Source organism: Enhydra lutris, unplaced genomic scaffold (genome assembly GCF_002288905.1).
Source record: "Enhydra lutris kenyoni isolate GAN:26980312 unplaced genomic scaffold, ASM228890v2 scaffoldscaffold39, whole genome shotgun sequence".
In the NCBI taxonomy this organism is placed as follows: Eukaryota; Metazoa; Chordata; class Mammalia; order Carnivora; family Mustelidae; genus Enhydra; species Enhydra lutris.
This window is the reverse complement of record NW_019154123.1, coordinates 10,684,099-10,696,172: the sequence shown is the minus strand read 5'-3', so window position 1 is coordinate 10,696,172 and position 12,074 is coordinate 10,684,099. Positions and strand designations below refer to the sequence as shown.

Below are 12,074 nucleotides of genomic sequence, written 5' to 3'. Positions count from 1 at the left end.
CTAAAACACAAGTGACTGAAGCAGCAGTGGGTTGAGCTAATGATTAGTGACTGGTGCCTTCACCTTTGTGTTAAGAAGGATTCTGAGGGGACATCTGTATTCAACAGGAAATAGTGTTGTGACAGATCACTGCGGTGGGGATTGAATCAAATCTTCCACAATATCTGCATCTTGCACTATGACTACAAAGGCAGATGAAGAATGTGAGAAGCAACTGATCTAATAATTTGGTATTAACTGTGTGAATGGCTTAGCATCTGAGATGGGAGAAGGGTTCTAATTAAAAGGCAAACTTTTTTTTTTTTCCTTTAAAGGGATATTCCGGCCAGAAGAAAGCATGAAGAGGCAGAAAAATGTTAAATTTCAAATTTAGAAGATATCATGCAGCAAACTCAACATACACAGAAAATAGCCAGGGTAAAGGGAAAGAAAGTTCTGGTGAAAAACTTAGGAAGTGAAGTTTTGTTTGTATATTTAATGTAAACAAATAACTAAGGAAGGGGGAAAATGAATAAAGTAAGGGAACAGGGTAAAAAACCCAGTAGTCCATGGGAAATGGCACCTCTTATCTGATAACAGGAATCACCACAGAATCCTAGAAAGCTTCCGAGAGGTTCATAACTTAAGTAGTAAAACAAAACTAAAGATAAAAGAGAAGGAGTATATTTTATTTGGCATTAAAAGACATTTAACTAGGCTATAGCTGTGGCTTTAGTTTTCTACCAGCTTATTTGCCTTCTTAAGGCTCCAATACTTTAATTTTTTTATGGCTGAATTATTCTGAAACTGGTGATAACTCTGGCCTTATATGGTAACCCACTGAGCCTATATTTTCTGCCAAAATTATCTCCAAAATGTCTATGGAAACAGAATTCATTGGTTTTGAACTCTACCTTTCAGGCTGATTCTGCATATCAATAAACATCTCTTAAGAAATAAATTTTCTGATTGGGTCCATTTTGTTTTTTGAATTGTCTGGGATAGGACCATAAAGCCTAAACTAATAACTTTCCATTTTAAAAAATAGGGAGACTGACCTTTAAAAAACTATACATGCCCAATAGTAAAATATTCTTTCAGACTCAATTTCAAATAAAAGGTTTAGCACTGAAAAAAAATACAAAGGGATAGACCAGAGGGATATCATCTCTCCCATCCAAAAGAAATCTTAGAGAAAATAATGGAAAAGTCCAACGGAGAATCTTTCTCTCATTCGAGTTTCGGTGAAAGTAGAAAAAAATGGGATTTGATAAGGATTTTGATAGAAGAACCTGGAAAAGACTAGGCAACTTCTCCATTTTTTTATAGACACTTAACTTCTTTTCATTACATTTTATTTTTATTTAAGCACATTTTCAACACACACACATACATACCCCAACTCTTAAAAAAAAAAAAAAAAGGGCCTGAAATTTTAGTTACACCACATGTGGTTTTCATTTGTGAAAAATGAACAAGCTGTTTGTGGTTAAACTGTCTAATCGCCTGTTATCAATCTAGCGCTGCATTCAAGATTTACAGGATACATCAGCTTCTGTGCCACATTAGCTGTAAGGGGGGGGTGGGAGGAAAAAGGAGGAGGAGAGAGTTTATCCTGAGGAATAATATTTCCAATGCAGCCACACTCGCACTACATCTGGTTGTGCTGGTAGCGGCAGTTAAATTGAAATATTTCACAGCGTGTGTCAGAAACATGCAGAATGGTAATTATGACAGATCTGATTAAGCCGGAGTGCCACAAGCTCCCTGGCCAGCGCCGGTTGTGCAGGTGTGACCTTGTGCGTGCCTGCGTGTGTAAATAAAATTAATTACAAGCGAGAGGGTGAAGGCTTCAGTGACATCACAAAGCGGAGAAACTCCCAAGGGGGAGACCTAATGGAATATTTTCCCTCAGTCTAATAATACAGTTCATATTGACTTGAGGTAATTAGTGGGATCATTAAAGCAGTTTTCCCGGCGTATTTGGCTGCCTGATCAGATTAGTGAAAATGTTCTTCAGAACAAGCCCTGTGTGGTCTGCCAGAGAGGAGGAAATAAAAAGCAACAAAGCATATTTTGGAATGATAAGCAGCGCTGGACTTTTACTCCAGCAAAAAAGCTCTACTTCCCTCTGGAGCCTACAGATCTAAATGTCCTGTCCATTTTAATTCTTCTGTTCAACTTGGGTATTCTGGTACACATTCGGGGCTATTTCTTTCGTTTCCCCTTCCTCTCCATCAGATCAGACTGATTCATCACCAGGAGCCATCCCAACTCCCAACAAATTTCTTTTAAACAAGGCAATTTTAAAATCGGGGAAAGTATCGTAAATGACTGCTTTACTGCTAACTGATGGAATGGGGCAACTGGGAAAGTCAAAAATCAGGGGAAGGAAGGCCACTTAAAAGTCACCTGCTAAACAAAAGACTCCTCTCTTACGTAACACAGAACGGAGATTTAAATGTTTATTTGCATTTGGATCTCGAAATGGGTGCAGCGCGGGCCAAAGTTGGGGCAAACATTCTTCCAGTTGAGCAGAACACAGAGCCCTCATCAAGAAAAGGGCCATTTGTTTGAAAATACTCTATTGAGCATGCTCTACCTTGCCACCGGAATATGCCAAGCGCTGTCACAGATGGCAGGCTCTGACAGTTCCCATCCGTAGCACCGATACTCGACAGTTCAGCACAAGATCAGTGACATTCTGTCTCATTAGAACCACGCTAATTATCACAGCTAGTTTCAGGGGAAACCATGTGTTGCAATGGTCAATTTGAAGGAGTCTGTGCATCAACAAACTGGTAATAAGGATCAGACACCTTATTATATGACAGCATGCTGCCTATGATCTGATTTACGGAATCAGAGGCACTGAGGCGGCCGAGGAGGCTGGCAGTTTATGAAACAGTGTGTTTAAACCCAATTCCTGAAGCATACTGGTTGAAAAGGGAATTGTTAAAAAAAAAAAAAAAAATGCACAAAGGCAACAGTAGTTGTTGAATCAAGCAATCAAAGGAGAATAGATTCTCTATTAACATACACCAGAAGTAGATTAAGACTTAGAAAAAAGACAACTTCATCAATTTAGCAATTGTATGGCAACACCACAAGAGGATGGAACTTGTGTTTTTTACAAGATATTTCAGGATAAGTTACAGGAGGGCTGTATTTCTACTAATCTCTAAGACATATACATTTGTTTCTACAGGAGTGGTCTATGACATTGTTGTATTTTGTCATGCAAAAGAACTGCACGTGTAAAAGCAACTACACTTATAAAAATGAATACTCTTAAAGGTTACTTTTTAAGAGACTAAAGGTATTCTCTCAGAGCAGGAAAAAAAAAAATCTACCTGAGATTCGTATTAGCAACATAACTTCTTCCATCCTTCTCTTAGCACCTTTCACTGATGTGAAATTTTAATGGTGCGGTTTCTTCCCAGAGCTATTTTTCTATTGTCATTTTGCATAAATGCATTTTCATAGTTCATTCATTTCACAGGGCCTTTATTTTCATTTCCCATATGAGGAAAAAAGGAGATAAAGCTAAAATAAAACCTACCTTTACTACCCAAAACATAAAAGACAACTGTGGAGACTTCTGAGAAAACACTTTTCCTTTCAACTTGGTAGTTTGTTGAAGGATTCTATTAGTGCTACAGTTCCATGCTAAGTTTAGGCGAGTTATATTCCGTTTGAGGACTGACCGCTATTAAGAGATAAACCCCATGGGCTTGCTCTCTTCCCTGCTCCCATTCTGTGGATGCCTGAGCCTGTACTGAAGAACTCACTCATCACCTGTCAAAACTGATCATATCATGGAAGAGCTTCCAAAAAGAGGAATTCCCACAGAATATTCTTCGTCTACACTTTTCAGCTTTATCCTAACCTTTGAAGACAAAAGGTGGCTTCAGATTAAAGCCAATTCTATAGATGCATAACCAGTATACTCAAGCTTTAGAACGTGTATGCTCAAATACTTTAAAGTGGGCCACTCTGGTGGTAACCTTCCTTGGACTTCCCCATATGATGACCCTCTTTAAAGAGCTGGCCCAATATTTACAAACTGATTCTTTTCAAATACTGTCTAAAATTTTCTTGTGACGTTTTCTCAAGATGGAGAAAATGGGCTTAATGAATTATGACTGTATTTGTAACAGTTAACTTATTAAGTCGGTCAATGGAGAAAATGTATTTATATAAGGGAATTAATTTTAAATTTAAGGCAAAAGAGTAAAGATTTTAAATGATTTGTACATGGCAATAAGGTAACTGAAAACCTTCTGTCACACTTTTTAAAAATAGATAAACAAATGTATAGAAAGAAAAACATCCCCTTATATGATTTTCTAGCCCAAAATATAATGAGCAAGTAAGTGTTCTACTTAATAATTCTGGGCCTCCTTGATCAAACCCTTTTTATAAAGCATAGGCCTATCTTTAAAATATAGATAGGCTGATATTCAGATCCCCAAATTTAACTAGCCCTTAAAATACTGTGTAATGATTGTGTACCTTTTAAACTATTATAGTAGGTCAATATTTGTGTATTTAAAACCATTGACTTCAACAGTCCTGTTTAGCAACCAACTAGAAATACAAAGATAGGTCTGCATTTTAGAAAGTTAAATCCAATATGGATTTCCAGTATTTGGACATAAGAGATTTTTAGGTGGTTACCAACACAGGCCACCCTAAACAGGAGATAGACAGAACTCCACATCCTTCTTATTCAAGAGGGCAGCACATAGTGGCCTCCCACATGGGTGCTGAAGTGCAAATGGGCAGGTTGCCCCGTGGCTACACCCGGGGTTGTGGGGTTGTCTTGCTTCTCTCCTTGCTCTCCCCTCAAAGTACTTCTCAAGCCAATTCAGGGAAATCAAAGCTGCATCGCCCCAGAGTCACCTCTACCCAGTAAAAAAATAATAATCATAATCATAATAAAATAAAATAAAGTACTAGATGGAGTGTGTGTCAAGAGGCAGTTCTCTCCCCAGACCCTGCCTGAAGAACACTGGATTTGCCCAAGAGAAGGGGCGATGAGGACAGTATGTCAAGATTGTCCCAGAGATTCCCAGAAAAGGATGCGGCACCAGGAAAAACTGACGCGGTGACTCTCTCACAGATGCAGGGGCCTCCTCTGTGTCTTCCATAGGAGGCTACGCAGGTGAAATCGTGTTGCAGCAAAGTCTGTCGCATGAACATTCCAAAAGAATGAATCAGCACAGAGCTTCCAAGTGTAGTTTCCCTGAAGTGTAATTTAATTCTAACCAAATAAAAGATGCCTTCACTAACATGCTGGAGTATAGAGTGCAACTATGGTTCTGTGCTTTTTTTTTTTTTTTCCCCTGGGTTTTGTCATGATACATTCCTGTTCCCGGCAATGAAAATTACATTATTTTGCCCCATTTCTAGCCCCACCGATCCGTGACATATCATCTTACTTGTATTTAAGATATTCTAATCACCAGCGAAGAGTTTCCAAACCCAAAGGCCAAAAAGATGCACCAAAGCTTCCTTCTCTCTTCTACCCCCTTTCTCTTCTCCTTCCTCCACCCCACTGAAGGCTTTGATTCTCAATAACAAGAGTGTCTGAAAAGTGAATGGAAAAGAAGCAGGAGGCTTTTAATTATTTGCTCTCTTCCACTGGTTGTGCTACCTTTGCAGAGGCAAAGGCCATTTTCCTTTTTCTTTCTTTCTTTCTTTTTTTTTTTTTTAGGCACTAAAATCATACCTATCAAGTAACGAAGCAGTAGCAGCCAGAGTCCTATAAGTCTATGGGACTGGTGGGGGTAGAGACTGCCAAAGATTATATTCAGTCATGTTCAGTCAAATAGAATTTTCATCATCACTTTATGTCACTTTACCTAAAAGAAATACCCAGTTCAATAAAGCACTCGAGAGAAATAATTTTCTAAACACACGGGGCGATGCAGTGGCACGCCGTCAAAGCCCTGGACTCCCACGTTACTGTGTCTGCAAGCCCTACCTCTGCAGACATGAAAATCAATGTAACAATTCCATGTACAAGGCGAGGCCTATGGCGCTGCTAATGTCCCCTTGCTGGACATACACCTTAAGTCTCAGAGCTCTCAGGAGGTTTGCTGTGGAATAAAATTAGATTCCAACATCTGCCACCATTAAGGAAAAAATTCCATTTCCATCTCCCATATGAAAACACTATAACCAATGAACAGTAACTGAACCTTGATACTGTAATGGTTATTACCCAAATCAACTATTTTTTTAAAACAGTAAAATTAGCAAATTCTGCTCTCATAATTATTTGAATGTTATCAGACTAAATGTTTGATAAAATTCCAGTATGATTCACTTGGAAAAACTGCTGGTTATTTGAATACCCAGAATATAAAGTGTATTCATTTGCAGCTACTCACATTATGTTTAAAGCATATCATCCTTTTAAAGTTTGCATTAGCCTGCTCTCCTACCCAAGCACAAAAAGTAGCCTACCTTCAGTCTTTACTTGCATATCTTATTCAGACATTTCTATTAGAGTTAAAAACAATCTCATTTCTATTACTCATCAAAGAGAAGACAGAATCCATGTAAAATGGTGGAATCCACAGAGTTGGTTTCTTTTACTGAAAATACTTGGTGCATTAGTCAGTACATAGCACGACTATGATGTGTCTGGTTTCATAACATTCTGGGACTGTTTGAAATTTTAAAAATGATTATGCTGCCTGCCACTCAGGATACCTACACCTCAAGCTTTACCTTTTAGTCTAAAACGGAAAGTATTTGAGATAAATACATAGATAATAAAGAAGTCACTCTGTGGAGAGGTCTGAGCCTCTTGCTGAGCACATCATAAGACGTTATCCATTTGTGTAGAGTGCTGTATGATTTAAAAGCTCTTCTGCATCTATTATAGCATATGATCTTCTCCCATGGTAAAAGAATCTTGGGCTCAAAAAGGTTAAATAATTTCTTAATATTCTAACACCTACTTGGAGTCCTACTTGGAGTCTACCAAGAACCAAGAAATTGGGGTTGGCTCTACTACTTATCAGTCTGGTGACTCTCATGTATAAAATGAAGAAAACAGGGCTAGCTCCAAAGGTTATTCTGAGAATTAAATGTAGGTCATACATAGCAAACAGTGGGGACTAGCACAAAGATGGCGCTGGACAGTTAGCCAACTCAGAGGACTGGAAGCAAATGGAGTGAGATGGGCTGGGGTAAAAGTGACTCCAGCTCTCCCCTCTTCATACACGCTTCATTTTCAGGGACTTCTGCCTCATTCTGACAAGCTGTGGCACATACATCTCAGAAGTAAATAACTCTTTTGGAAGTTAAAAATTTTGACCATAAAAGGGTCAGATTTGAATATTTTGTTTGTTTATTAGTTCTTCTGTTTCCTTCACAAAAATCATGGCAGAACAGAAGTTAAATAGTGACTATTTTCCCTCGTTAAGTCTGACTTCTTCTCTCAGTGACATATATACTTTTTGGACCACTTATTTTTAAGTAATCATCAATCCTTCTACATATTTTCCTACCAAGGGTAGTGTTGACACCTAAACTGAACGACAAAGGGAAAAGCACAAAAACCCTCTGTCAGGGAGTTAGAGGATATTAGTAGTTAGGAATAACTACCCAAAAGAATGAAAGTTACCAGTATGCTTGACCCCACCGCCAACCACCGGCTCCTTGGATTCTCTCTTAATCAGTAATGAGGGGATTAGCTAACAGCTTTAGGGGTTCTGGGAAACACACCATCCTGGCAGAGACCTAGAAGCTTCCAGTCGACACTGCTGAAACAGACTCATGGGAAGCTTTGGAGGACAGGGATACAAATGGCAAGCATGTTTAAAAAATTCACCAGAACATCACTCATGTGACATTACCCGCCAATTGTTGCCGCTGTCTAAACAGCTCCCAAATCAGTAACTCGGGCCAGGTGGGCAGATTTGGGGATATCATTTAAAAGAAAGAAAGAATGAAGGTAGCAAAGGGGATGCTAACTGAAAGGAGCTATGCTATAGTCAGAAAGGAAATGGGGAGGCAGAAAATGTCACCGAATTAAGTGACAGAGGACAAGCAATTAAATGACAGTCACCAGGTCTGACCCTTATTATTGTAATAATACATGTCTAGTTTTTTGTTCATTTTAAGTCTGACCCTTATTATTGTAATAATACATGTCTAGTTTCTCCATTTATCTATTTTCAGGATTTGGAGAAAGTGTTTGGCTCCATAATAATACAGTCTGTTATTCTTGATAAATGTAATTGGACAGGTCAGAAAAGACGCAGGACCAGAAAGAAAGGCAAGATAATATACGTTTGACGACGAGATCCTCATCATAATTAGACTAAAGAGTCAAAACAAGAATGTGCACGGTGGGTGGGTGAGGGGCAAAGTGAGAGCAGGACATTTCTCCTTAATGCATAGTCTTGGCATGTAAATGAAGACATCTGAAGAAGCACACAGGTTTGAAGCGGCTCTAACATTCTATCATAATTAGAAACATTTCAAGAGCCCTGTAATTTCCAATCAAAATTACAGTAATTTCCGATATACAAGCCATGATTCATGACAGAATTTTACATTCCATGAGAGATTACGGTGGCCTGATGTATGACACGCTGAGTACAGCACTAACATAAACAATCCAGTTTAATGTTTAAACAGCACTTGATGTTTAGAATCTCACAATAAAAGAAACATATTATTGTAGAAATTATCACTTTGACAGTGATTGAAGGGTAGGCAGGCATGTGGCCTATAAAGCTATAATTTTTACAGTCCACAGCTTGAGTTTAATCATTTTTATATAACATTTCCAAGATATCCCTTAAGTATTTTATCCAGCATATAACTTAAATAAGAACAACCTTTTCTAAAGCAAAACCCCTATCAAGGACCACTACTAACACTGATAAAGAAAAATTTTAGGAAGAGCCAAAAAAAATAAAGTATGGTATAGTAAATGCTACATATTGTAAATACTCTCAGAATTGTCTATTTTTATCAGAAGTTGACGGCAGCCAGGCTATTTTATAAAGGAGAGTTCATTAATGATCATTAATGATCGGGAAAATATATTTGTTTAAAATCACAAGTTGTTAAAATCTCACCTCTAAATACCCACTTTCATAATGTTACCAAATATTGTTGTAAAGGAGAAGACAGTTTAGTACTCTTCCAGTCCTTTAAAAAGTATTCTTCGCTTTGAATGAGGGTTTATGAGCAATTATAAGTTTGCTCCTATAGATGACTCTGCTTTTGATAAGCACAAATTTTCAACATATGAAAATTATACTGATAAAGGACTGCCTTATCTCTCCTTTGTTATGTTCTCATCTTGTTGGTAGGGACTTGCAACTTTTCTAATTCAATTCTATTCATTTATAATTCATCAGATTTGGACAGGTTTTCTAATTGTAATTCAGTTTGTATGGCTTATATATGGTGTATCTATGAAAAAACTTACGGTCATTAATGGGCAAAGATATGTGTGGTGGACGTGCTCGTTTGTGTACCTAATAGTTGTGGATGCCTGAATTGGAACAGAAGAAACTATTATGTTTGTAGTCTTTTAGGATGGAAATCAAGGTCATCTGAGCAATAATGAAACAATAGCGATTCAAGTTACTTGTCCCAGTACAATAGACCACATTGAGAAACTGCCTCTACGTTATGATACTCTTCTGAAAACAACTATTAACTGACCCCGAGATTTCCTGAGAAATCCCTGGTCTGGAGAATGGGTGTTGGAGGAAACAACAAAAACCACGTATCTACTGCCTGAATCTGAACAACACTTTGTTTCATCACAAAGCTCTGTCGAGAATCCTGGAGACCATTCCTCTCAGTGATGCAGGTTCATACTGAAAACAGACCCCCCTCTGAACGAAACTTGCACTGGCATCGCAGATCAACATTCTCAGTGCCTAACCGAGGTTCTTACCTGGCTTTTGGTTGCGGCAACCTTTGCAAAGAGTGCTTGGGACACTTTGGCGCGCTTCATTTCCTGCTGAATCTCATCATAAATGGAAGCATTAATGTTCATGGTATTGTTCTCTTGTTTCCCATTCCTCTCAGTGGCAATAGTAGCTGTTTTCACCTACAAAACATTTTGAACATGACTGTCATTTTTCATTGGCCAAATTGTTTTGAAGCTTTTCAGGCTCGGCATCCAAACTGGACACTGTTGCTCCTTTTATGATCAAGGTGATCAACAGTGCAGTCATTCAACATTAGTTATTACCCCGAGATCAGATTGCTTAAGTTAAGAAAGTCACATTGTCACAGGTGATCGCGTCTGTAATAAGACAGCCACTGCCAGCTGACAAACAGGAATTAGAATGCCATAAAGTAAGTTTTCTGGAAAACAGAATAGTTTCAAAGACTTGAAAACCCTAAACTAATTGTTTCCCAATTACTGTCCATTGCAATTCTAACAAAGGAAATTCACAATTAAAATCATAATGCCCAGTGCTGTATCTTCACTGGGTGCCCGGTGCCTAATAGATAATTGCATCACTAATAGCTATTACATCCTATGGCCTTTTTAATTTTAGACTCCTTTTTTTATGCCTGTTCCTCTTATGTTTCATTTAAAAAATCTTCCATAACAAAGCCATTTGCAGAGCTGCATATTTAAATCTTCTATCCATCCATGAAACAGGTAGAGCGCCTTGCTTAATTATCATAAAGGCTGGTTGCATTTTACACGTGCATGTCCAAGCTGTTCTGTATAATTATTTCATCTTTTCCTGGCACCCCTGTACATAACTATTTCCTTTTGACTCGTGGAACCAGACAGTAAGAAAATGTTTCACAATATTTAACAGAATATTATTTCAAGTTACACAAATTATATAATCAGTGACTTTATAAATACATTCAAATGAATAATCTTGAGTAAAAAATTAGTACCAATGTCTTTGGTAATAATGATAAGCAGGTGTCAGCAGTAAAAATTTGGGAGTAAAAATAAAATCTCAACCTCAAAATTTATTGATACTATTATTAATTTCTAAAACTCCAAATTTAATTTTTATTAAGCAGTTATGTGAACCAGTCTGGAAAATTTACGTATGAACTATGCAGTTGCTTTTTCACTAGGAAATTGGTGAAAATGTCAATGAAAAGTTACCCACAGATGGAGGACCCTGTTTCTCCCAGCCAGATAATTCACTGCGGACCACATCTCTTAGGATCCTTTCCAGAATCTGGGTTTCTGTTGCATCCTGGACAATTTCTCACATATACAATAAGCGATCGAAAATGAAGTCCATTTTGGAATAAATGAATGATTTCTTTTGTCACGAAATGATACACCCCTTTAGTCCCGCTCTAAGTCTTTTGGGCCTACTTCATTTTCCCCTTAATATTTGGTATCAAAAGACGGGCAGAGGTTATCCTAAACAATTTGATCCTCTGCACTTAAGACACTAAATAGGAGTCTTAAAACATGCCTTGGGGCGGCTGGGTGGCTCAGTGGATTAAAGCCTCAGCCTTTGTCTCAGGTCATGATCCCAGGGTCCTGGGATCAAGCCCTGTATCCAGCTCTCTGCTCATCAGGAAGCCTGCTTCCTCCTCCTCTCTCTCTCTCTGCCTGCCTCTCTGCCTACTTGTGATCTCTGTCTGTCAAAATAAATAAATAAGTCTTAAAAAAAATGCCTTCTAACTTCTAGCCAGTTAGCAAAATAACTCATCTCTTGCTTATCTGGGAGGCAGCTCATCTTTCCCCCTCAATCCTACCCTTCTAAGCACTGAAACAATGATACTGTGAAATGGGTGCACCACAGGCCCAAGTGAGGAAACAGAGAGTAAGACAGGACAAGCGACCCACTGGTTGGCCCCCAGTTGCCACTGCTAAACTCTAAGCAGGAGACGGGGATGGCAAGTGTGTAGGGTCAATTTCCAGAGCCCCCCTTCTAGCTCTGTGACCCCAGAAAGCAAGGGCACTTACAGAGGTATATTAAGGACTGGAGGCCACTAAGAACATCCACAGGGCTCTGAAGCAACATCTGCTAAATACCACCTGGGGAGCCAGAAGAGTTAATGCATTACCATAAACTGCCTACAAAGTTGCTTTGGTGAGATTCGCAACTTTG

The 12,074-nt window shown here is 38.5% G+C and overlaps 1 protein-coding gene across 2 annotated transcripts in view; it reads right to left on the bottom strand.

Moving 5' to 3' along the window:
* LOC111155136 (SATB homeobox 1) overlaps positions 1–12,074 on the bottom strand; it is a 98,920-nt gene that overhangs the window by 21,184 nt on the left and 65,662 nt on the right. For both annotated transcript variants that reach the window (XM_022515209.1, XM_022515208.1), the window contains exon 9: positions 9,920–10,075. In XM_022515209.1, coding sequence (XP_022370917.1) covers positions 9,920–10,075 — 156 coding nt within the window. The remainder of the gene's footprint in view (positions 1–9,919; positions 10,076–12,074) is intronic.